General features: G+C 48.4%; 1 protein-coding gene across 5 annotated transcripts in view; it reads left to right on the top strand.

Moving 5' to 3' along the window:
* The first annotated feature begins 434 nt into the window (after positions 1–434).
* Positions 435–26376, top strand: part of FGD5 (FYVE, RhoGEF and PH domain containing 5) — a 128235-nt gene continuing 102293 nt past the window's right edge. For 2 of the 5 annotated variants that reach the window (XM_038565563.1, XM_038565562.1), the window contains exons 1-2: positions 6761–6895; positions 15274–17923. In XM_038565563.1, coding sequence (XP_038421491.1) covers positions 6883–6895; positions 15274–17923 — 2663 coding nt within the window. In that variant the 5' untranslated portion in view covers positions 6761–6882. Of the gene's footprint in view, positions 523–5899; positions 6028–6760; positions 6896–8605; positions 8732–15273; positions 17924–26376 lie in introns of those variants that run through there. The other 3 variants (XM_038565566.1, XM_038565564.1, XM_038565565.1) reach the window with 3 other exon arrangements.

Consider the following 26376-nt stretch of genomic DNA (forward strand, 5'->3'; position numbering starts at 1 on the left):
ATGAATTGTCTCATTTAATGAGCAGACACTGTTATCATGTCCACTTGATAGGGGGCTGTGTGCTGAAGTAGGTAAGAAAGCCAGCTCCAGAGCCAGCGTAGGACCACTTAGTAGCTGAGTATCCCCGGGCAGATGCTTCAGCCCCTCTGTGCCGTGGTAGGCCCATCTGTAACAAAGGTAATAGCATTGCCTATAGGTTTATTGAGAGGATTAAATGAGTTAATAATATATGCAGAACATTTATGGAGTGCACAAAATAAGCACTCAGCAAATACTAGCTATTATGATTTACCAATGGGGAAACAGGCTGGGACTGTGCCTGTAAGTCAGTGTTGTTACTGCCTATCTGGGAGGCTTGTCTATGAGGTCACAGGGCCTGGGTGCTCTTTGTTTCTTAGAACATGGCCACATCCAGCTTCAGTGCTAGCTGTGCACTTTGCAGGGGCTTTGGGCAGGCGGGAAATGGGAGCTGCTCTTCAGCTGTTTTGACCTGATGCTACCTAAGCTGTGTGCAGGCAGCAGGTAATTTGCCCCAGAAGGTCCAAGGATAAAAAAGGTGGGAGACATTTGCTTACTCGGATGATCCTGATCTTTCAGGCCGTATTGCACACGTTTGTGGTGTGTGTGTGTGTGTGTGTGTGTGTGTGTGTGTGAGGTGTGAGGGAGGAGGCTTCAGTGAGGAAGGGGCCTGGGAGCCTTAAAGGATTCAATGAGGGGTGACTTTAATTTCAGAGGCCCCAAGGAACTGGTCAGCCCTCTATTGAGGGTCTAAAAGCATCTGATGGGAGTCAGGAGGTTGGTGTCTCCCCCATTAGTGCTGCCATCAAACTGGTGGATAATTTGCCACTGGGTGTCCTGCTTCCTCAGCTGGCCTGGGGGCTCCAGAAGGCATGAAGTGAGTCGGGCCTGTTTATCCAGCACCCAGCCCAGTACCTGGCATAGCGTAGGCACTCTGTGCATTTTTGTGGAAGAAAGGAAGGAAGGAAGGAAGGAAGGAAGGAAGGAAGGAAGGAAGGAAGGCAGGCCACCAAGTATTCTTTTCCTGATTCCGCCACCATGCTCTTGGACAAATATGAGGCAATGTGAAGAGCACAGGCCTTGGGGACAGAAATACCTAGGTCGAGTCTCAACTCCATCACTAGCTCTGAGCCTTGAGTAAGTCTCTTACCTTCCTGAGTCTCAGTTTTCTTAACTGTGAAAGGGAGGTAATGATGAAATCTCCACACAGCCGTGAGAAGCATAGAGTGCTCTGTAGATGTTAGCTCTCAGCACTTGCTAGTATTGTTTGCTCGCATTGCCACAGACTCATCTGGCAACCCAACCTGCTGGTTGGCCATGTCCCTGGCACCCCCAGTTACTTGGGCTCTGAGGCACCCACCCAGCTGTTCCTTGGATGTATCAGAACCACACTATTGGTTCCCTTGAATGCCCCTTCCCATGCTCCTGCAGACATGGGCTGGGCCATCACTGTGGAGCAAGTTGTTGCTGGCCACTCTGACCATCCAGGGCACACAGAAAGACAGGAGAGAGGAAAAGAAAGAGGGAGAGAGAAGGAAGGGCTGGTCAGGGAAGCCTGACCCCTGCCATGGGTCATGGGTGTCATGCCCCTGTCCTGTCAGGCTTCTGCAGAAAAGCGAAGGCAGACTGCCCTCAAAAGACAAAGCCAGAGACTATAGCTTTGGAGGAGAAGGTGTGTGGTTTCAGGCTCCCTGCAGTTCTGGCTTGGGCCTGGATAACAGGAGGTGTGGACTCCAGCACTGGCTGTTCCTCTAACTTTTTTTGTTTTGTTTTGTTTTGTTCTTCTAACTTGCTGTGTGATTCCAGGCCACGAATTTTCCCCTCTGGGCCTCAGTTTCCCATTGTGTTGGGTGGGTATGACACCTACCCTAGGTGGCTCATGGTCTACTGAGAGGACTGAGATGGTAGGAGTGATTTGGAAAATATGGAAATCTTGGCAGACTTCTCGCCCATCACAGAGAGGATAGTGTAGTTTGGTGGTTAAGAACTCAGACAATATTCTTGAAGTGAATGGTTGAGTCCTGGTTGGATTGTAGGCCAGATCAATTCCCCCAGCTGGGCCTCAATCTTCCCTTGTGTGAAATGGAGATATAATCATCCCTTTACAGAATTCTTGGGAAGAATCCCTGAGTGAAGGGCTACTTACCCCACATGGTCATGCCCTTTGTGGGTATTCGTAGCCATCCCTCAAGCTCAGTGAGTGGTTATGGCTCAGCTCCATAAGGACTAAGCAAGTCCAACCACCACTATTTGCACCGGATGTTTGTAAAGCCTTATGGTTTTTCACATCCATTTTCTTTTATTAGGAAAGGCAAGCACAGGAATAAGTGCTTCCACTTTATAGTCCATCACTCCACACCAATATGTGGCTTCAGCTAAACAAGTTTCAACCTGTGTTTTTTCCCAACTGTCATTGGTGCTATGATCTTTTTAAGTAGACTTGGCTTAGCCTCAAATCCCAAATTCAACAGTTGTGGAAAGGGCTTAGCAAAGCATGAAGTCTCTTCCTGCCCTCCCTTCTTTGCACAGGCCCTACAGCGATGGGTGACGTAGGCTGTTGATTGAATTATCTGAGCCTCCCTCTCCTGCTCCTACCCTGGGGTCCTAGGTTATTTGCATTTTCTTGCTAACTCCCAGAAACAAGCTCAACTTTTAACCACATTTCTTTCTGCATCAACTATTGAAGTGATTTATCCACTCACTCATTTTTACCTCCCACCTTCTCTACTATCTGCTGTACCATGTCTACCCCCCTGACTCGATCACCTTGACCAATTCTACCACCATGCCCATCTTCTCACTGAACTCCATCACCATGTCCATCACTTCACTCAACTCCACCACCACCTCTATCCTCTCACCCAATTCCACCACCACGTCCATCACCTCTTTCCATTCCACCACCACCTTCATCACTTCACTCAACTCCATCACCTCCAGTACCTTGATCAACTCCACCACCCCTTCATCACCTTCCCCAAGTCTATCATCTCTACATCAATCAGTTCTACTACCTCTATTTCCTCTACCATCACCAACTACATTACATGTTCCATCTTCACCATGACTTCCACAGCTACTTCTGGCCCCTTACCACTTCCAACTCCTTTGCCTCAAACATCGCCTCTCTCACCTCCACCATCACCATCTCCATCCCCTTCTCCAGCACTTCTATGCAGGGATCTATAAAGTTTATTAAGAGCCTGTCCACATAACACAAATTCTGCTGTAGATTTTCTATTCCAGAGGCACAGGTGTTTCTCTACAAAAGGCTGGAAGCTTAAGGACTCTGTGGCAGTTCAGAGATGAAAAGGTCCTTTGAAAGGATCAAATTCCATTTCTAATTTAGGGAAATTGTGGTATACCTTATGCCCTTGCCTGAAAGTGTACATTATCTAATTCTATATTGGGGTCATTAAACAATAAAAATAAATGGAAACAAAAACCTAAAAACCTGGTTAGGTGTATGAAAGTGCTTGCTGAGTGCAAAGACACTATATAAGATTTTTCATAATGCTGAGGAAAAAAGAGTGTAACCTCTTCAGAGCCTTTGCACGTTACCTAACTGAAATTTATTCATTCCTGTCTTCAGTATGTGTGCATCGAACACCTTTTGTGTGCCAGGCACCAAAGAGTTCATGTAACAATTCAAATCACACCTCCGTGCCTGCATTTTTCATATATTTTAAGTGAACACCTAATATGCGCCAGGAGTTCTGCTGGGTACAAGCCCCCAGATACCCAGAAATATACCAGCTTTCCAATAATGCATTAATAAGGAGAAAGAGGTCAGAGGATTAAGTTCTCACCCCAGTGAGAACCTGGGGAAACTGTGATGTCTTTTCTCACTCTCGTATGCTCTGGCAGTACAACCCAAAAGAAATGGGGTGGGTTATCTGGGGCAGTGTTTCTCCAACTGTACTGTGCATACAGATCATCTGGAGATCATGTTAAAATGCAGATTCTTTCTGGCTCAGTAGGTCTGGGGTAGAGCCCAAGGTCCTGCCTTTCTAAGAAGCATCCTAGGGCTATTGCTGCTGCTGCTCCATGGGCCATGCTTATAACAATAAGGTGTCTCGTCTATGTAATGAAAACATCTGGTTATCTGGGACCACGTGGACCAAAGGCTGGACCACAGGTATCTAGGTTCAGGGAGACAAAGTCAAGGCTGTAAAATGCCGCGTGTCCACTTGGAATTCTGCCTTCTGGCAAGGTCCCAACACAGCTGGTCAAAATCACAAAAACTCTAGCCTCCACCACCTTCAATCCCAGAAGACCAAACTGATCCTGAACAGTAGTATGAACCTTTGTTCTGGACCCTATCCTTGAGGACAATACATATTTTTTGAAGACCTACTAAGTGGTGGGTTCTATGTAAGATGCCCGGGTTAGAGTGCTGAGCAGGGCAGACACAGCCCCTGCCCTGGAGCCATCACCTTGGCAAGGGGTCATTTCTGGGCTTTTCTTCCCCATTTGATGGACAAGAAGGAACGCTGATGCTAGTGGGAAGGGGTACGTTCCATGTTCCTCCCCCAATTTCCATATGAATTGAGACATCCCACCGTGCATACACATACACCTCCTGCCACCCTTCCCACAGAGTGCTGGAATTGCTTAATGCCCGCACCCTGGTATAGCAGACTCACAACCAAACTACTAAATGACCAAGCCACACCTTGGGGTGGTTCTGGAGATGCAGCTATGGAGCAGCAAGGATAAGAACAGAATCAGGAAATTTCATTTTAGCAATTTATTCAGTTTCCCCAAATGTAAAATGGGAAGAATTTTTTTTAAAAGATGTATTTATTTTAGAGAGATAGTACGCAAGTGCCTGTGAGTGGGGGCAGGGGCAGAGGGAGAGAATCTCAAGTAGACTCCCCACTCAGGGTGGAGCCTGACACCAGGGTCAATCTCGTGAACCATGAGATCATGACCTGAGCTGAAGTCAGGAGTCAGATGCTTAACCAACTGAGCCACCCGGGCACCCTTAAAATGGAAAGAATTTTGACACCAGCTTTATAAGGTTGTAATGAAGCTGAAATGAAGCTTAAATGCATATACAGAGCTTAGCATTGTGCCAGGCACACATTAGGTGCTCCATGAATGTTAGCAGCCAGTTATATATGGAAGACATAGTCCTTGCCCTCAGCTTTCAATGGCTGATGGAAAGAAGTCCTTAGTATGGTATTCAAAGAACCCTTGGGGCACCTAGCTGGCTCAATCCGTGGAGCATGTGACTCTTGATCTCAGGGTCATGAGTTTGAGTCCCATGTTGTGCATAGAGATTACTTAAAAAAAAAAAAGAAAACAAAACAAAAATCCCCACCTCTCATCCCGGCCTCTTTGTTCTTCCTATTGGGACGCTTCCATCAGCTGTCTAGTTCCCTGCCAAGCCAATCCTTAGAGCTCCTCCAACAGGTGATAGCTTTTCACACCTTTAAGTCTTTGCTTAAGCTATTTCCTTTCCCCGAAAGGCCTTTCCTTTGCTTGAACCCTTTCCACTGCAGGGAGAGGGGGCACCTCTGAGTTCCCCCAAGCTTCTATGCACTGCTGTCCCCATCTCAGCAACTTGTGCCGGGAAGCAGAGCTATCTGCCTTGGCCAGAGTCATCCATACCATCTAGCCGCAGGCCTGGTGCCCCTGGGAGGTGCTGGCCAGTGTACTCTGAGTGAACCGAGACCCGCTCACCAACCAGGTCTCCCTTTCAACGTCACCATCTTCCTTGACCATCCTTTCTCTACACAGTGGTTCTCAGCTTCAGCTTGCATCAGAGGGACCTGAAGGGTTTGTTAGACACAGGATTTCTGATTCAGGAAGTTGAGGGGTCGGGGGGAGTGTCCTGAGAGTTTGCATTTTTAACAATTCCGATGCTGATCTGCACACTTTGAGAGTCCGTGCTCTGCCCCATTACCCTGGTTTGTCGCTCTCAAGGCACTTAACACTCTCTCCGAAGTGATCCTGCGCATCTATCTTGTGTCTTCACTGACTTCCCATCGAAGCTGCATGAGGGTAAGAACTAGGAGCTGGGAGCTGTGCTTGATCTTGATACAGGGCCGAATGCATACCCAAGGCTGAAAAGGAAGAGATGCTCGGTCCCACGGACGAGGGCACTGGGAGGTCCCTGGAAGGCCACTCGCCGGCTCCCTCCTTCCCCTCAACTGATCCTAGTCCCTTGAACCTCGCGCGGCTCCCCGAGTCACCACGGCCCCTTTAAATGTGCGCGGGGACGCCTCGCCCCTCGTCTCCAGCGATCCCTGACTGAGCAAAAAGGGGAAAAAAAAGCCTTCCTCGGAGCGGGAGGAAACGTCTAGGAGGGGGCGGAGGCGCAGCGGCGGCAGAGGCGCGGCGTCCAGAGCGCAGCGCGCCGGGTGCGGAGCCGGGTGCGGAGCCGGGAGCCCGAGCGGGAGCCCGAGCGGGAGCCCGAGCGGGAGCCGGAGCGGGAGCCGGAGCCGGAGCCGGAGCCGCCGCGCCGCGCGCTGTCCCGGCCGCCGCCCCGCGCGCCCCCTCCCCGCCCCGCCCCGCCCCCGGCCGCCGCGGCCCCGCCCCCGGAGGCTCGCGCCCCGCGCCCCCAACTTGCCCGGCATTCCGCGTGGACGCTCGAGCGGACGCGCCCCGCGCTGCCCCGGCCGCCGCCCCCCCGCGCCCCCGCGCCCCGCGCCCCGCGCCCCGCCCGCCCGCAGGCTCGCGCCCCGCGCCCCCACTGGCCCTGCGCGCCGCGCCGAGTCCAGCGCGCGCCGGGGGGCGGGGCGGGCGCCGGGAGTGCGGGCCCCGCGGGGCGGCCATGGAGTGAGGCGGCGCGCGGACTCGTGCCGGGACCGACCGACTGCCTGACCGACGGCGGCCCCGGGCTGCGCGGGCTGGAAGATGCACAGAGCAGGTAGGAGGCTCCGCTTGGCCTCCGCGCCGAGGCGCGCGCCAGGGGACCACGCCGGGCGCTCCAAGTTGCGGCCCGCGGGGCGCCGGAGCGAGCCGCGGACCCCCACCCCCACCCCCACCCCCCGGGCTTCCCCTCTGCCCGGCTGCGGCCGAGGCCTGGGCGGGTCCGGCGTCCCCTCGCCCGGGGGGCTGAGGATCGTCGGGGGCCCCTGTCCGGGACGCCCGGCCCGAGGGACGCCTGCTGGAGTGGGCGAGGCCGCACCCTGGCCGCGCGCGCCCTCGCCCCGCGCCCACCGCGACCCGGGGGCACCGCGCGGCGGCCGGGGGCGCTCCTTTCGCGGAGGCGACTGGGTCGCGCCCCTGAGTTCTCACCCCGGCTCCTCGGGGTCCCCGCCAGGCCCTCCTGCGCCCCGGCGTCCTTCCGGAGCTCTTCCCCACCCCGGGGTCCATCCCGGCCCCTCGGGACCCGGCGGCGCACCCTTGAGAGGTGCAAAGGCCCCCTCCTCCTCCTGCCGGACCCCGCGACTTGGAGCTCAGCCCCCCGAGGAGGCGAGAGAGCCCTGCGTTACTCGCGCCCGCCGCGCAGCCCGCCCCGGCAGCGCCCTGGCCTGGGGCCCTCTTTGTGGCTCCCCCAGGAGACCCGCCGCCCCGGGACGCTCCCCCCGAGGCTGAGCGCACTCCAGACGTTCCCTCCCGTCCCTCGAGTCTCCGCCTCGTGGATGTGGATCCGCCTCTGCGGGTTCAGGGATTGCGGGAAATCCAGAATGCGTTCAGTCGTGAATACTAGCAGCCCCTTCTGAGGAGTGCCATTTAGCAGATTCAGTAACTGAGACCCCGATGGGCGATGCCGGGGACCGGTCCCGGGATTCCTGACTCCATCCACTCCAAGGGCAGAAAGTTCCCTGTAAGAGTTTGCAGTCTCAGCGAACTTCATTTCCCTGCCAAGGAGGGATAGTCACTCTTTTTTTCTTTTCGTCTGAAAATTGAGCAGAAGGCAGCCCTCTCCCGGACCCACACCCTTGTCCGAAGCCATACTCCAAAACACACATCCCTAAAGAAACAGGAAGCCACCATTTTGGCTGTCTTAGAAGCATATCCTGCTGCCTTGTGTGTGTTGTGGGGTTTTTTCTTTTTTAAGTCTTTTTAATGAAAAAAGTCATTGTCTTAGGAGTGAGGTGCAGACAGGAGACATTTGGCTGGACTGATTTGACAAAGGAGACCAGCGGGGACTTGGGAGTGGGGCAGCTGCCCTCCTGTGTCCAGGCCCTGTTGTCTGCTGGGCATGTGGACGCCAGGACAGTGATGGAGCTTGGGTCTCAGCATGGGGGGCGGTGGAAGCAGGGGTGCCACTTAGGGAGGGGCTGGAGCAGGGTCCCAGTGCCCAGCCAGCCACGCCTCGGAGGAAGAAGTTCGCCTCCTGCCTGCTTCTGGCACAGTCTGAACAGAGCCAGGCTAGCTTTTTCCTACACTCCTAATAAAACTCACTTTAAAACAATGGTGAGAGCTGTTCCAGTTTTCCCACGTTTCCCTGCTTGAGGCTTGGGCAAGCCCTCCCTTTTCTAAGAATCTGGGGGATGGAATGAGCCGGAATAAACTGAGAGGGAGGTTTGGTCCCAGGAAATCTTAGCAGTTGCTACTCTTGGGGTTAGCCGTCCTGTAACTTGCCTCAAGCATAAACCTGGTTACTTTTTCAGTGTGATGGCAATGATGGAAAGCTCACATGATGATTTCTGTGTGCCATGCTCTGAATTTCCTGATCATGTAACATAGCTCTTCACAGACTCCGTGCGATTGAATTTCGGGACCACCATATACTTCGTTATGTGACCTTGAGGAGGTTAGTTACTTCACCTCTGTGCCTCAGTTTCTTAATCTGAAAAATGGGGATAGTATGATCTTTGTCATTGAGTTCTAATGATTAAATAAAGCTTCTAAGGTGTCTGGAACAGTGTCTGTCATGTTATAAGCTACCTGGCTGGCTATACTGGCTAGCTAGTATTTATTGGTCACTTACTACGAATGAGGTGCTGCTTTTAAGTGTTTTACTTCAATTCAGTTTTCACAGTAACCTTATGAGGTAAGTGCTCTTACTATCCCCATTTTATAGATGGGAAAACTGAGTGGCAGGGATTTTATTGTCACTGACTTTATGGTCACTCAGCCAAGATAGGCTTCAAACACACATTGTCCATCTTCAGAATCTTCTGAACACATAGTAGGTACACAAGAGATTTTAGCCAATTGAGTTTGTTAGTTGTTGTATGTCTGTTACTTCCTTTGAACTTCTCAACAGCCTTATGGAAAAAGAAAGTATTTCATTTTACCATGAAAGAAACAGGCTCAGGCCAAAGTGATGTGCCCAGGATGACACAGACGATGTGCGCCAGAGCAGGGATTGGAGCCCGGGTCTATCTGAGCCTGGGGCCCATGCTTTTCTCACTTCGTCCCTGCAGTCTTCCCAGTATGTGCCCTGTTGTGGATCACTGGACTAGCTTAACAGCAGCCTAATTAGAAATCATCAGGCTTGGCTTGGACATTCCAGCAGGCACCCAGGAATGAAAGTTAAATTAAGATGCAATTGGAAGGTGAAATTGGAAGATAATTACTCTTGGAACATATGGCTACGAGAGTTCCAGGGGGAATATAGTGAACTGCAATTGAAACAGACTCAGGGTCTGAACAAGGGGATATAGGGACACCAGAAGAGCCATGAGTTTAAATACGCTGTAGTTGGCTGGAGCAGAAGGCACTCTCACTCACTGTTTGTTGCAGTGCCCTTACTCTACAGATAGGGAAACCAAAGCTCAGTGAGGGAAAGGGACTTGCCCAAGGCCACACACCTCCAGTTCAATGTCGGAGCCAGGAGTGGAGGTCAGAGTTCCTGACTCCCAGCCCAGTGCTCCTCCCAATATCCCTTCTCATTTAACCTCTATGTAACTGGCAAGGAAGCTGCAGCATGAATGTGTGAGTGACAGCTATTTAATTAAAATAGAGGGAGAAAATATAAACTAGTTATGGGGGCTGGCTGGGGATGATTTCTATCACCAGAGGATGTTAAAAATCTCTTTCTCCTGTCACTGTGATTCTCCCCATTGTCAGTTAACTCTTGGCATCTTGGCTCAAAGGGTGTTCTGCATTGGAGTTAACCTTATGCTACAGCAAATTGCCAAGAGGTCTTGGGCAAAGAGAGTATGAACCCTGGACTCTGTGATACTAAGAGAAGGAAGGTTCACACCACAGCCCGGGGAACTCAGGAGACAGCAGAGCTTCCACCAGTCCCACGCATGCTGGGTTCCGGTTAGTCAGAAAGTTAAGCTTAACCCAGAGGAGGAAGCCCCAGCTCTTATTTATCCTGCAATTCCCCCCCCCACCCCATCCCTGCTGTACTGGACTACCAGACTTCCAAAGGGCTTGCATCTAAGTGCCTTTGGGCCTTTGCACATTCTGTTCCCTCTATCTGGCATGCCCAGCCTCTTTTTTGGTTATGAAAATCCTCCTTGTCCTTCCACATGCACCCCAAAGCTACCTCTTCCATCCATCTTCTCTAGGCAGAATTGGTCTGGGACCTAGATAACCTTCTACTTAGGACAGGGGCTCTGTGGGATTCCTTTTTGTGAGGAAGGCCGGGAGGGAGCAGAGCCGAAGTTCTCACACAATCTTTATTTTTTTCTTCCTCCCTGGTGTCTTTCCCTGGCTCCTTCTCATAACCTCAGAGCCACTGGGGCTCCCTCCTGGGCCTTTCTCTTTTCTTTGTTCACACTCCTTTACTTGATGATCTCACCAGGCCCAGGCCTTAAATTCTATCTCTGTGCTGGATACCTCTAGCCAGACCTCTCCTGAGACCCAGGCTGGTATATCTAGGAGCACACCTGATATCTGTCTCCACCTAAGTGTGTGGTGGGAACTCAGATTTAACATGTGCAAATTTAGAGTCTGGATTTTCCTCCCCAGCATCGACAGCCTTCCCCAATTCAGTTGGTGGCAACTTCACTTTCCCAGTTCCTCTGACTCAAAACCTTGGTGTTGTCCTTGACTTCTCCCCTTCTTTTACACCCCATATTCATACTGTCAGCAAATCCTGCCAGCTCTGTCTTCATATTTGGAATCTGACTCTTTACCACTTCTACTGCTGCCAACCTGGTCCAAGTCTCCACCATCTCATCTCTTGCCTGGATGATTGCGAGTGCCTCCTCATGGGTTTCCCTGAATCCATCCACACCATTTCAACTTATTTCAGCACATGAGCCAGAGTATGCATGTCTTCCTTCTGCTTGGGTCCCTGCATAATCTACACCTTCCCTGTGACCTCTCTGACCTCATCTCCTGCTTCTTCCTGTTGCTTGCTCACTCATCCCTCCCTTCAAACTACTCTGGCCCTCCTTGAACACATCATCTGACTCCTGGCTTCCCTCACATCTTGCTAGTCTTTGCTCTAATGTCCTCTCAGTGAGGCCTATCCTGGTTTAAAATTGAAAGAAAGAGAAAGAGAGAAAGAAGGAAGAGAGAGAGAGAGGGAAGAAAGAAGGGAGGAAAGAAAGAAAAAGAAAGAAAGAAAAAAGAAAAGAGAGATCTTTTTCCATAGAATTTATGATCATCTAACATACAATAATGTAATATGCTTCTCCTTTTTATTGCTTATCTTCCTCTACTAGAATATAAGGTTCACCAAGGACAAGGTCTTTGTTTTGTTTATTGATTTGTCCAAAGATTCTAAGTGGATGCCTATCACATAGTAGGAACTCAGTAAATATCTGTTTAATGGAATCTGATTAATAGAAATTGGATGGGAGCAAATGAAGCCAGTCATTCACCTTATGGTCAGTTAGTACTTTTGAACTCTGGATTCAGCCTTATGTAAATTTGACACCTGGCTAGCTGTCTCTGGTCTCTCTGGCTTCTGTTTCCTTGAATTTTACCCTTTGCTGCCTCACTAGAAGCTGGGAGCCCTGAGTCTCCACTGTAGAAGAAAGCTCAAGGGCAAAGGGGTGAAGGCAGGGCTCAAGTGACTAGACCAGGAAGCAGGAAGCCCACATTCTACCTGGGTCCTGCTCCAGACTTGCTGAGAACCATGTGCTTCAGTTTCCTCATCTTTCCCTGTGGGGTCAGACAGAGCCTTTCTGATTCTGGCATCCTTTGGTCATAGAGGGGATGCAGGTGAAACATCCTGAACCTCAGAGCTGGAAGTAGGACATGGACACTAGATACTTGTCATTCCTAGGGAATCCTGTGGGGAAGGCATTTTCTTGCAGGATCATGCCTCAGACGCCCACTGTAACCTTTCTTGAGGAGCTGGCGCCCACAGATCAATAGCTTGATTGGATGAAGGATGGAGTGGGGGTGGGAGTGATGCAGCCAAGGTGTGGTGTTTTTCATGGCCCATCTGTCCCTTTGTCAGGTCTCATGGCACTCACATGAAATACCACCCGTTAAGGATGAGAAATGAGAGTCCTCACCCCCAAAGAATAATTTCATGCCAGTGCCTGACACCTGATGTTGGGAGCTTGAAGCTAATATTATGTATCAGTGTGAAGGACGACCTGTAGCAGGAGAAGATGTGGGGTAGGCAAAGACTGACATTATTAGATAATAATGGCTTCTCTTTATTGAGTACTCCTACATGAACGCCTATTGCTGGGCACTTTTAATATATATCTTTAATCTTTATAACCTCTTGAGAACAGGTGTTACTATTGTACCTATTTTACAGATGAAGAAACTGAGGCTCAGTTTCATAGCTTATCAGTGGCAGAGTCAGGATTTGAACCCAAATCAGCCAGGCTCCAAAGACTCTGTCTGTTACTCTACAATGACAGATTAGCTAAAGCTTAGCTGTTTAAACTCCACATAGTTGGGTGGGTTTTTATTGTTGTTGTCTGTGGTTGGTTTTTTGTTTTGTGTTTTACTCATTTGGACAGATATTTTTCTTTCTTTTTTTTCTTTTTTTTTTAATTTTTATTTATTTATGATAGTCACAGAGAGAGAGAGAGGGGGGCAGAGACACAGGCAGAGGGAGAAGCAGACTCCATGCATCGGGAGCCCGATGTGGGACTCGATCCTGGGTCTCCAGGATCGCGCCCTGGGCCAAAGGCAGGTGCCAAACCGCTGTGCCACCCAGGGATCCCCAGATATTTTTCTAAAGTAGGGTGTATTTGCTTATGGAAACAAGGAGTTGGAAGGCCTCTTATATCTTGAAGACTTTCTGTTATTATCTGAATGCCAGTAGCTGGCCTGGGTGTTGATGTGGGTGGATATAGGTGTGGGTTAAGGGGTTGGTGCAGTGCGTGCTTTCACCTTTAGAGTCTTGACAGCTGTGTCTCTTTTCTCCTTTTCTTGCTGGCAGCTACCACATTTTACACCTGGCAGTGTTTCTGTTCTAACTGCCAGTCCTTCCCCCTCCTAGTTAGCTGTGCACTAGAAAACCAGACCACTAAGTTCATTAGGTTTATGTGCAAAGTGCAACAATGAGGCTCCGAAATGAAGCCCTTTCAGGAACAGGGTGCATGGGCACCTATATTCTTGCACTCCAGGCCTTTTTAATTTCCTTTGGGGCCTCCTCAGCTAAATTTTACATAGTTCGGTCAGTTTAGGGGAGATACTTACTTTGGCTTCAGATGTATTGAAATTGAGGTGCCAGTGGAACAGCCCCACTGAGATGGATTAAAACCAGCTAGCACTATGCTGGCCAGCAATATAGCCAGCATCCACATGTGGCCACTGAGTAGTCGAAATGTGGCTAATCTGAATTGTGATGTGCCGAAAAGTATAAAATACACTTTAGATTTCAAGGACTTAGTACAAAAAAGAATGTCAAATATTTCCTTAATAAATTTTGTAAATTGATGACATGTTGAGCCAGATATGATTCATTGCTTACATGATGATATCCAAAATGATGATACTTTGGATATATTGAATTGAAAAAGAAGTATTGTTAAAATTAATTTCACCTGCTTCTTTTTTACTTTTTAATGTGGCTATGAAAAATTACATATGTGATAACATGGCTCACATTGTATCTCTGCCAGATAGCCCTGGACTACAGATGACTGGGATTAGGTGCTACAGGGGTTTACCTGGGAGTCAAATGCATGGGGAGGAGAAGAGTTTGCTGACAGACCTCTAGGACCTCTGCTCCATCTCCCTTATGTCATGAGCCAGGCTGGCATTCTGAAGCAGCTCTGTGTCAAACCTAGGCCTAGGCCTTAGGGGGGATGGGATTGGGAGATGGGGCGGGGCTCAAGGGGAGATTTGTATGTCATCATCTATGGGCAGCGGGGAGCCAAGCAGTGCATTTGAAGCCCAGATGTCAGCATGGAGTTACTTTCCTGGAAATCTTCATTCCTCACTCTGCCCAGTGTGGCCAGGGACTTGGAGGCATGGAGTCATGCTGTGGCAAGACAGATGAACTTGGAAGTGGGCAGCTATTCTCTTGACCCTTGCACTTATCCAGATCCCTCCCATTCTGAAGAATACAGTTAAAATTTCACCTTCTTCAGGAGGTCTTCATTAGTCACGGTAACTCTTGCTTCTCTGACTCCTGTTGTACAGTGTATAGTTTGTACCACATCCTTTATTCTGACATGGTCAGATAGATCCTCCACATCCACAAGGGAAGAGACTTTTTGGAAATACCCATGTTGGAAAATACCATGTAGTTTTTCCTATGAAATTTGGATGCCCATGAAATTTGGATGCAGGGCAGTTAGCTAGACACCAGTCTTAAGGCACGTAGAATTCAAAGGTGACCCTTAGAAGAGTCATGCATCACTGTCACAGACCTTTGTTGTATTGCTCTTGAGGGAATGAGATAATGGCTATTCAGTCATAATATTGCAAGGGTCTGCAGCTCTGTCCTCCAATTGTTCTGTTAGTCTTGTCTCCCCGACCTAACTGCAAGTACTCAGCAGAGGTATTCTTCTCTTCCTGGTGCATATAGATAGTAGGTATTCAGTGAATTAACTATAGAATGAATATAAGCTCCATGAGGGTGGCAGGGATGGTGACTATCAAGTTCAGCATTGTCTCATGGGTACCTGGCACCTACAAAGCATTTAATATATAGTTATTGGATGAATGATTACAATGATCCGGACACCTTTGTTTGAGGAGTATGTCGTTGAGTTGAGTTTTGTTAGCTGGACTATGTACAGAAGAAAGATCTTTGTTTACATCACTTTGTTTACAGGATGCATCATCAGTAGAGGTCCAGGGATTTTAAAGATGGGGTGGAGGATATAATCCGAAGATAGAACATTGGGCTCACAGAGGTTGGGAAACTGTCTTCAGTGTTTCCTTGAAAATGCTAAGTGGGAGACTCTGAATGGAAATAAAGGTAACTATACTTTTTGTGTCCTTGTTTTCTCTATTTTCATCCTTTAGATTCACCAAAACCACCAGTTGCTCCCAAGCCAAAGACTACCAGTCCCCTCACGCCAATGACAACACCCAAATTTACTTCATCACCCCGGCCTGATAGTCTTCACAGTCCCAACTCCATGTCTAGGGGGCCAAAACCACCCATTGCCCCTAAACCCAGGCTGTCGACCCCCAGTGAGTGGAGAGCCAGTGTGTACGTGATCAACAGTTTGAATAAATGCAGCAACGGGAAACTGCTCTGCGTCGACAGGGGACTGTACGAAGAGCACCGGTCCAACTTGGAGTGCTCCGAGTCTGAGGCTGATGAGGATTACATCGTGGTCCCCAAGGCTCCACCAAAAGAGGATGAACCCAGGGATAGCACCTCTGCAGAGAATGCAGTAATGATATCTCCAGCTGCTGGGGAAGAGGAGTGCCAGGAGGGAGGCGAGGAGAGTGACCCGGAGGGGATGGGAGCTGCTGAGGACTTGGCAGCCCCAGCTGAAGGGGTGATAAGTGACGAGGCTGATGGAGGCACAGCCCCCACTCCTGAGGATGTGGGGGTAGAGGACAGTGCCTGTGACCTGGGGGCAGAGGAGCAGACATTCACAAGGGAGGAGGAAGAGAAGCTAGTGGAAGAGCACAACATGTACAACCTGGAGGACGGAGGCCCTTGGGATGGAGAAGCAATCCTTCCAAGTGATGTCATTCTAACTCAAGTTGATTTAGAGGGTCCAGCAATTCCCAGCGAGGAGCCTGGGCCCCCTGGGACACCCAGGGAGGAAGGGGAGGGTGGTGAGGAAGGCTCCCCCAACACAGAACTAGGGGCTCCAGATGAATGTGTGGGTTCTGACAGACCCCCCGAGGGGGATGCCGAAGATGCCAGCAAGGAACTCACAAAGAATGAGGGCTTGGCCTCAAGTATCCAGGAGGCAGAGAGGGCTATAGTCAACCCTGAAGTCTCCAAGGAGGAGTGTGAAGATACCATAGCCAGCGGTGACCAGGATGAGCCACCTGACCAAAATGAGAAAACTGACCAAGAAGAAATGGCAGCAGTCACCCAGGAGGTGGGGGAAGACCCTCGAGAAGGTAGAGACCCGGTGCAGGATGAACCTGCTGAGGAGAGCTGCCAAATCATTCCTTTTGAGAATGATGGTGTGGATGACTTTGTGACTTCACTCTCAGGAAGTCCCTATGAGTTCTTTCCGACTGAGAGCACCTCCTTCTGTAGCGAGAGCTACTCTTCTCTTTCTAAGTCAGCAGGAGGCTTGGAGTCACAGCAGGAACCACAGTCTGCAGAATGTGCAGAGCAGGACCCCATTGTCAGAGCTTCATATGGCGCTGGGGAGGGCCCCTCTGTCCCTGATGTGGTGGTAATGACAGGGGATGAGGATGCTGGAGACGATGCACTCACCAACCCCTATGAGATGGGAGTTGACCTGGACCAAGGGACTGTCCCTGGGGAAGGAGAGGAGCCTGAGACACAGGCTGCATCTGACACTCTGAGTGCTTATGGCACGAAAGAAGAAATGAACTCTGATGCTGAGGGTGGCCTGGTCCCCACTGACAGGAAGAACATCATTGCGAGGGCCAGGCCCCACTCTGGGAAGGTGGCTGGCTATGTCCCAGAAACTGTCCCAGAAGAAATCGGACCAGAAGCTGGCTCTTCGGCTATTGGCATTAAAGGTGCCACCAAGGAGGCGAGAAAGACGGTTCTGTCATTGGAGGGGAAACCGCTGGAAGCCAGCAGGGCCTTGCCAGCAAAGCCCAGAGCCTTCACTTTATACCCTCGATCGTTCTCTGTGGAAGGCCGAGAGATTCCAGTCTCCTTGTACCGGGAGTCAGAGGCATCTAGCTTGGACGATCATAGGATCAAAAGAAAAGATGACAACCTTTCTCTGCCCTGTGTGATTGGGTCCTCTGGGAGTTTCTCCCAGAGGAACCACCTTCCTTCCAGCGGCACCTCAACACCCTCTTCTGTGGTCGACATCCCGCCCCCTTTCGACCTGGCTTGCATCACCAAAAAGCCCATCACAAAGAGTTCTCCCTCGCTGCTGATTGAGACTGAGCCCCCAGACAAGTACACCAAGAAGAAGAAGTCATCCTTCAAGAAGTTCCTGGCACTGACATTTAAAAAGAAGTCAGAGAACAAAGTCCACGTGGATGTCAATGTGTCGTCTTCCAGGTCATCTTCAGAATCCAGCTACCACGGGCCTGCCAGGCTTCTGGAAATTGACCGCAGGAGCCTCAGCAACTCCCCACAGCTCAAGGCTCGGACTGGCAAGCTCCGGGCTTCCGAATCCCCTTCCTCCCTCATCTTCTATAGGGATGGAAAGAGGAAAGGTGTCCCCTTCAGCAGGACGGTGTCCAGAGTGGAGTCCTTCGAAGACCGCTCTCGGCCCCCCTTTCTGCCCTTGCCCCTGACCAAGCCACGGTCCATCTCATTCCCCAATGCTGATACTTCAGACTATGAGAACATTCCAGCCATGAACTCAGACTATGAAAATATTCAGATTCCGCCGCGGAGGCCTGCGAGGGCTGGGACATTTACGAAACTGTTTGAAGATCAGAGCAGAGCCCTGTCCACAGCAAATGAGAATGATGGCTATGTGGACATGAGCAGCTTCAATGCCTTTGAGAGCAAACAGCAGAGCACAGACCAAGAAGCAGAAAGGTACTGTGAAATTATATTTTCTTTGTTGTTGGGCAAATGTAACTATGGGAGAGGCAAGCTTAGATGTAGGGGACAGAATGGACTTGCTTTCTAGCCCCAGGCTCTGTTTATTTCTAGCTGTGTGACTGGAGGTGAGTGGCTTTATCTCTCTGAGCCCATCTGTGAAATGGGATTCCTGCTGCCTCACAGCAGTGAAGAGATCAGAGATGATCACCTGTGTGAGAGTATCAGTCTAAAATGCCAAATACAGTGTAAATGTGAGCATTTGTATTTCCATTATTTGAGAGACATTTCTCATCTAGGTAGATGGGTTTGCTAGTTCCCTCCAGGAAAGTCACCAAGAGAGAAGGCCCTGATATCTTGCCAAACTAAATATCTTTCACCATCAGGAAAATACCCTAAATTGAGATTGATACTCTTTTACTGTGTAAATATGCACTCTATTCAAGGGAACTAGAAAAGACAATCTGTTTAAATTGTTTAAAGAGCTAAAGGTGCCCTAAGCTAAATTTCTGAATAGAAGCCTTTAAGAGGTACATCCAAGCTGATTTTTTTTTTTTTTTTTTTTTTGGAGTCATTCACCTTGGAAATAAGAGTGAAACACTAAAATTATTGACAACAGTAGGGATTTTCTGACCCCACCTTCCCAAGACTGACTGAATGCCCTTATTGATCATTCCAAGTGGATAATTGCCAAATCCTGCAGTTTTTGTACCTCGTGGATGCAACTTAAAGGCAATGCAGTTCAGCCTCAACCATTGACTCTCTTTGGGAATGCCTGATAGGAATTAATACAAGTTGAAAATGGCGGTTAAAGGATATCCTGATTCTGACCCTTCGTGTGCAATGACTTCACCCAGTCACACACAGCTGCTGCTGCTAGGAGTTCCCGGGGCGCCTGCAGTAATGAATAGATAAGATGATTTGCAATTAGCATGAGCTGTCGCTGGAGTGTAGATGCTAGAAGTGTTTATGTGGTTTATTCTCCTGAGTTTTTTACATGGTTCTCCATCTTCTCCCTCCCCCAAGTCTGGGTGAAGCCATTAATTAGTTCTTTCCAGAATGAAATGGTTTGTTTGCTGGGGCAAGGGTAAACACTAACACTGTCGGAGGGACTGAGTTTAATTTGGAGAGTGTGGACGTGTGCAAACTCTAAGAGGGTGAGAGCTGCACAGCCGACCAGTTCATTGCATTAATAGTTATCAGCAGGATTTGACGAGATCCAGGCCTAGCTGAGTGCCTCCTAGCATTGATGAAAATAGATCCAAGCTCTGAAACCAGAATCACCCTGCTAGAAAGGATCTCAAAGGGCATATGGTCAAGGTTCCCACTCTAACGGGCCTTTCTCTCCTTTCTCTAACCCAGTCTATACTTGAATTCCTCAAGCCACAGGGAACTCACCACCTCCCAGAGCTGCCTCATCTGTTGCTAGGTATTCTGATTAAAATTTCCTTTCTGACTGAGGCAAAAGCTGTCTCTTAATATCCCTACCTCACTCATGCTGGCTCTTCCCTCTCAGGCCAGGCAAGTGAGCTCATTTCCTCTTTTGTATGACAGCCCTTCAGCAATTGAAATCTGCTTCTGTACAATTGCTGAATTTTATAGCTGGGAGGGAACTCCAGACAACCTTTGGTCCTCTTACAAAGGAGGAAACTGAGGCACAGAGAGGGAAAGGGATTTACCTAAGGTAGTTCAGCAATTTAGTGTAGAAGTCAGTGCTAGGACTCCAGATTTCCTGGTACCTGGTTCGGGCGTTCTTAGTGAATTTACACTAAGGGACGCCAGAGCTGATTGTGCAGGCTCTACGCTGCACTGCTCCAGGGCCACATTCACATTCAACGCGTCCCCTTCTCCCAAGTTGTCTAGTGCACAGGTTGCTTGGCCATTTGCAGAGTCCGTGTTGCCTTGATCTGTACTGTGCCCAAAACCCAATAAAGGTCCCTTCATCCAAATTAACATGAGTATAAGGGAAAATTTCCCAAGAAAATGTCAATGCTACCATATCTTGACTGCTTCCTGTGTGCCAGGCATTGTGCTGGGTGCTTTCCCTGCATTTTCTCACATTTGATGCTACAGCCTGGGGCCATGGTTGAGTATCCTGGGCTGTCAGATTCAGAGGGCTGTTACCCTACTCTGATGCTATTTCAGAGTGACCACGATAAATCTCCCATGCAGGAACCACATCCTCTTGGACATCAATCAGTGAGCAAAGCTCTCTTCCGTTTTCCTGCATGAAACAGATGGAAGCAAAGGGGGAGAAAAATCCTCGCTTTGGGCTGGAACAGGTCTGGGCAAGGGAGGTTTCAGACACATCAAATTTAGAGGCACAAGGGACTGCCGTGGCAGGAGGGGGAGGTCCTAGTGCTTCTTCGCCTGAGCAGGGACTTGGAGAATCTAGTGGCCAGGGTGCTGCTGATCTGAGACTTGTGCCGAGAGGTGCCTGGGGTGCTTTAGGTTGGGCAGGACAGAATGAGGCAAGAGGCTAGGGAGGCAGTGCCTCCTCCTTCCACTCCTTGTCCTGCCCCACACCTTGCTTCAGTGTGAGGATCAGGGACAGAGGCCAAAATAAATATTAACACCCCTGAACGATGTGGGTTCAAAGCCCGCTCAGCCACTGACTTGCTGTGGGATCTTGGAAAAGGCTAAGCTACAGTTTGCTCATCTGTAAAATGGTAAGATTGGAGCAAATCTGTATTCCTCAACCATTTGCCTTACCTGTAGCACTTTTGCCATTTCTGTTATTGCCATCTATACTATCACTTACTTATTGTTTTTCTTCCAATCAGCCTCTCTTTTTTACTTCAAAAATATTTAGAAAGGAAATTTTATGTCATGGTTGGGAAATGGAAAAACACTATTGGTTGTTGCCATAAATAGAAGGCAGTTGTACAAATAAGATACAAAGGAAAGGAAAATAACGGGTAAATTCTAGCTTGAGGTTATTACTTGCCAAGGCTGGAGCTGGAAGGCTGGTCCCTTTGTTAAACAGGGAGAGGTGTTAAAGACGTCCTGGCACCACACAGAGACTTTCTCCTTGGCATAATCAGAAGGATTCAAGAGGACTGAAAAGGGAATAACTCTCTCTCTGGTGTGATTCACTGTTATTTAAATCCAAGCCCTTTTTCCACTAAAAGCACCTCCCTTCAAGAAACATGTATAGAATAGACAATTCAGAGAGCCCTTAGAGACTCCTAAATCAGAGTAGCAGCTCGGGATCTAATGGATGATTGTAAAGTTTCTTCTATATGATTACTTCCTTTGAGATTTATATACCCAGATAATAACATTTTAGGAGCCACAATAATCTTATTAACAATTCTCTGTCTTGTAAAATAAAATTGTATGAATTGTTATTTATGTACATCTTCCCCATGGTATACAAAAAATTTCATCATCTTTTAGTTTAAGGCATATCCCCAGAACATTCTACTTTTCTCCCCTGAATTGACCCTTGCGAAAAAGAAAAAAATGGACCAGAGATTGAGTCTAATATTTACTTTTCAAATAGGCTGTTTAATGTCCTTAGTCAGGACTCTTGGTTGGGAGGAACCAAGTCTTTACTTCTGAGTATCCCATAGCCCCTCAGGATGTTGGTCATGTGCTAGGAGCTTAATACATGTGTGCTGATGATCAGGAGTTTTATGATTCCATGCAAGTTGGTGATTTTGAGCTTCACAGGGGTCAAAGAATTATCATTTATTCAGCACTTGTCTTCAGCAACACAGTGCTGGGTGCTTTGTAAACACTCAATAAATATCCCTTTGATGCAGAACACCACATAGACTAGTTTGTCGTAAGTGTCTCATTTAAATCTTGTAATTGTGTATTTATTTTTTGCGTGATGATGAGTCTACTTTAATCATTCAGCATTATACATCAACACGGATCCCTGAAGCTGCTTTTCCCCTTTCATTATGAAAATATTCAGACTTACCGAAAAGTTAAAAGAGCGTTTACAGTGATGAATGTTCATTTGCCCACCACCTAGATTTACCATTTACATATTGCCACACTGGCTTTTTCTCATCTCTTTCTTTCTCTGTTCTCTCCAGCTTTTATGATCAGTCCTCATATTGTTTTTGATGCATTCATGGTGGCTTTTTATGTATACTGATGAAGACAATGGAGCCCAGGGGAGCCTGTGAGAGCACAGGGGCCCAGCACGTGGGCTTTAGCCAGGCTGCCTGGGGTTTGAGTGTGTGCTCCACCCCTTACTATCTATCTGTGTGACCTGGGACAAGGCCCATGCCTTGATTTATCCATAATAGGCAATCATAATAGTTCTTGCCTCATAACATTGTTAAGACTGAAGGAGTTAATATCACACATAGTGAAATGATCAGTATTAGCTATTATTCAGTGATATGGTCAAGGTCACATAGTGGTGGATGCAGGATTTGAATTTGATTCCAGAGGTATGGATTGAGAAAGGTCCCTTTGACTGTGGGGATGTCTCTTTCTGTCTCTCCCTTTCTCTCCATATGATAGTTCTGCATGAATTTGACTCAGTGTTCAGGACTCCACATCAATAAAACTGGGACAATGAACTTGCAAGCTTCAGCTATGGGGTGTGGTGTCAGCATTCCCTCTAACTTCCTCCTGGTTTGGGGTCAGGGCTGCAGACAACAGCCTGAGCAATAGTGATTTGGAGTTGTTAGCAGCCTCTTACACCAAGGACAGCAGGACCAAAGTTTTTATCCTTCCATAATCTCTATGACACTGACTATAGCTGTTATTTCACTTGTAATTTACGATTAGGCACGTTAGTTTCGAGTGCTATAAACTGTCCTCTGTTGCACAAGTAGTAAGTGGCCAAACCAAAATTCAAATCCAGGCCTCTCTGACGCTGAATCCAGTACTTTTTCCACTACCACCTGTTTCCTGTAGTTGAAAAAAATGCCATGTTTTTTGGTGGTCTTCAATAGCTGTAGTGTCTCCTTTGCAGAAAATGAGGTAGCACAGTCACCACGAAAGTGTTGGCTTTGTTTATTGGTCCAGAGGGCTCAAGGAAAAGTGGAGGGACACTTTCCTTTCTGATGGGTGGTAGGTTTGCTGCGCTGTTGGCAGCTCATAAAAAAAGGCTGATAAGCTTTCCTGGAACTTGTTAATGAGCTACTCAGACATCTTGCCCTCCCTCAGGGCCACGGTGGGGGACCCTTACCCTCCTGTGGCCAGCTGTTCCCTCAGAGCCACCAGGAGCTCTGGGTTCGGACCAGGCCGTCTGTTTGGGTTGTACTGCTTGTTAGGGGAGCTTCAGATGATTCAGCCCACCCAGGAGCAGCAGCTCATGAGTGCTCATGCCTTCCAGGGAGAGCTGTGAAAGGTCTGAGGTCCAGCATTTCGGGATTCTCTTCTCTTAGCCCAGGGTTCTTACAGAGCTGTTCATTGTTGGAATGCAGCTTGAATTACATGTTCAAGAGTTTGTGGACTGGCCATATTATCCAGCATTCATATGAGGATAAGGAGTGGGAACATCTTGGCAATTCAGTATTTTGGCTGATGATGGCCATTTGAGAAATGATTGATTCTTGAGGAACCATGCCCAGTAAAATATGGATGGGAGGTGGAGGAGGTAGGTACCATCACTGGCCTCAGTGGGCTTATAGTTGGAAGATAGCAAGAGGACTTCTACCCAAGTCCCTGGAATGCAAGGTAGAAAATGCTCAGGATCCAAAGGGAGGAGTCTAGAGGAGGGTAGGATGGCATCATGGACACTGCGGGAAAAGTGGGCTCTTGGCACATGGAGGTAGGAGAGACATGCGAGGACATGTGGAGAAATACAGGCCTGTTGTTTAAGCAGGTGAAGCTGCAGTAAACATGATTTAATCTTGGTCAGGAAGAGCTTTGATATCTTTATTCTGGGAAACAGCTCACATCATTGGCAGGCATGGAGAATATATGGAAGAGATTGGGTTGAAAGACTAAGGACTAAACTCACCACATTTTTCTGATTTTCAGTTCTTAGAGTAGTATGTTGCACCAGCTCAGCTAGTTCATCACTCACTTAGCTAACGTGTTCAGCATCTACCAAACATCAGCTACTGTTTTAGGTACTAGAGGTTCCCACCCCAAGGCATTCCAGCCCAGCTATGGGGAGAGGTCATTAGAACCCATGTGATAAAGATTTCGCTAGAGGCTCCTCATGTCTGGAGAAGGGGCTGTGGGAAGCCTGGACTATCTGGGAGACACTTGAGGTGGGTTTTGGGGAGGAATAGGAGTTCATGATGGAGACAAACAGTCCGGGAGGAATAACAAGCCTGTGCATGAGTCCGGGGGCAGGGGGGTAAGAAAGGACCACGAAGTGCTCAGATGGACCTCAGTATACATGTCTGGGTGATAAAGTTGGGAAGGCAGTTGGGACCCAGCCGAAAAGTCCCTCGAATATCAGCTTGATGATTGAGTACATTGCCCCTGGGCAGAAGGGGGACCGTGGTGGGATTTCAGCAGGACAGACCCACAATGGAGATGGTGTATTGGCATGGACACTCTGTTGGCAGGGTGAAGTGGAGGGATGAAGAAAGGGGAAGCAGAGAGACTAGTCAAGAGGCCATTGCAGTGGTCCCCTCTGGAGAGCATGAAGACCAGACTGAGCTGTAGCAGCAGGAAGGGGAGGAGTAGGGTGCTACCATGAACACAGCCACTCACTCCTCTGGTGCTGACTCCAGAGCTAGCTTGGGGTTCCCTATACATTCCTCATCCTTTTATTTATTTGTTACAGCCTGTTTGGGCCCAAATAAATAAAAGATTTGAGTTGGTTTCCAGTAAAAGACAAGCAAGAAGTAATAAGAATTCAGTCCTTAAAAGTTAAAGGATACAAGCCAAGTATTAAAGCTGGGAGAGATAATTGTGCAGGCAGTCCAGACCAAGGACAGCGACTGCGGCTAGAATTCCTAAAGCCAACACAAAATCTCCCTTCTTCCTCCCCAGCCCCTAGTGTGCCTTCACCATCCTTAGAATGCAGGAAATCTTTTGCTGAAGGGACTCCCTGAAAGAGTGAAGCCTGATTTTTATTTTGCTACCGCAACAAATACACGCATCATTGTAATACAAAGGTGATTTACAGCCTCAGCTATAAATCCTTGGGTGGGTGCACGGCAGAGCTGCAACTAAACCTCCCGCTGACTAATTCCATTGGTGCTGAGAGCTGCCTGCCTGGATTTTTGGCACATCCCAGCCATAGTATTCATGGGTATCTTTATATCTGCCTGTAAGCTGGGAGCCTTCCTATTATTATTATGTTTTTGACAAATGAACTCATGCAGAGCTTTCATTAAGTTTCATTGAAAGGACCTGGAAATGCCATAAAAATTATTATAATCTCAAAACCATCACATTCCTAATGCATGCGGCTGTGCTTCTTGTTGAAATTGACTGATGAGAATATTCAGTTTTTAATTTTCTGACTTAAAATAAGACCATCTGCAGCTGTTTCTTTTAGCAATAATTTTTAATTAAATGCAATAAAATTTACAGGGAAGGACCCTAATAAGAAAATCGTGTCAGAAACACACTTACTGTAACATTTACTAGCACGATATTAAGGCCGCCAACTATTTTTTTTCCTTGCAGAGCTATAAGATAGACGAAATCTTGATTAACTGTTAATCACAATGTGGTTTTTGCCTTCATAAAATCAAGGTTTCCCCCTGTGGGAGGTGTGAAAATAATTCTCACTAATAGAAGATGGTCTTCTGGCACAAGCTTTTTGGTAAAATGTCAGCAGCAGGTCTTCTTGACCAGCTGAGCCCCAGAGGAGGAGTGAAGTCTTTGTTCCAGCCTGAGTTTGGGTGGTGCTTGAGATATTAGACCCTACTCTCCCCTGCCGGTGGATGGGGGATGACCACATCATGCATAGGATGCAGCCAAAGAGAACAGTCATCTCTCCATTTCATCAAGAGCCTACTGTGTGCTGGACTGTGCTCTCTGAGCGTCAGATACAGTAGGGAGAAGACAGATGAGGTCCCTGCTCAGCAGCATGTGGTGTTCTACTAGGGAGAGGAAGAGAGTAAACAGACTAAGAAGTAAATAAGATAATCATAGATAACAAGAGCATTCTTTTGTAATGAGATTATTTTGTGGGGTGGGGGAGAGTACCATGATAGAAAGTGACTGGTGGAAGGGACTTTTTATTTTTTAGTTTTTTAAAGATTTATTTATTTATTCAGAGAGAGAGAGAGGCAGAGACAGGCAGAGGGAGAAGCAGGCTCCATGCAGGGAGCCTGACGTGGGACTCCATCCCGGGTCTCCAGGATCACACCCCAGGCTGCAGGCGGCGCTAAACTGCTGCGCCACCGGGGCTGCCCAAGGGACTTTTTAGACAGGATAACAAGGAAGGCTTCTCTGAAGAGGTTGTATTTGGGTGAAACCTGAATGGTGATCAGACTGGCTTTGGGGGAAGGGCATTCCTGGCAGAGGGAACAACAGAGACAATGACCCTGAGGCTAGAGGACCCT

Source organism: Canis lupus, chromosome 20 (genome assembly GCF_011100685.1).
Source record: "Canis lupus familiaris isolate Mischka breed German Shepherd chromosome 20, alternate assembly UU_Cfam_GSD_1.0, whole genome shotgun sequence".
NCBI classification, from domain to species: Eukaryota; Metazoa; Chordata; class Mammalia; order Carnivora; family Canidae; genus Canis; species Canis lupus.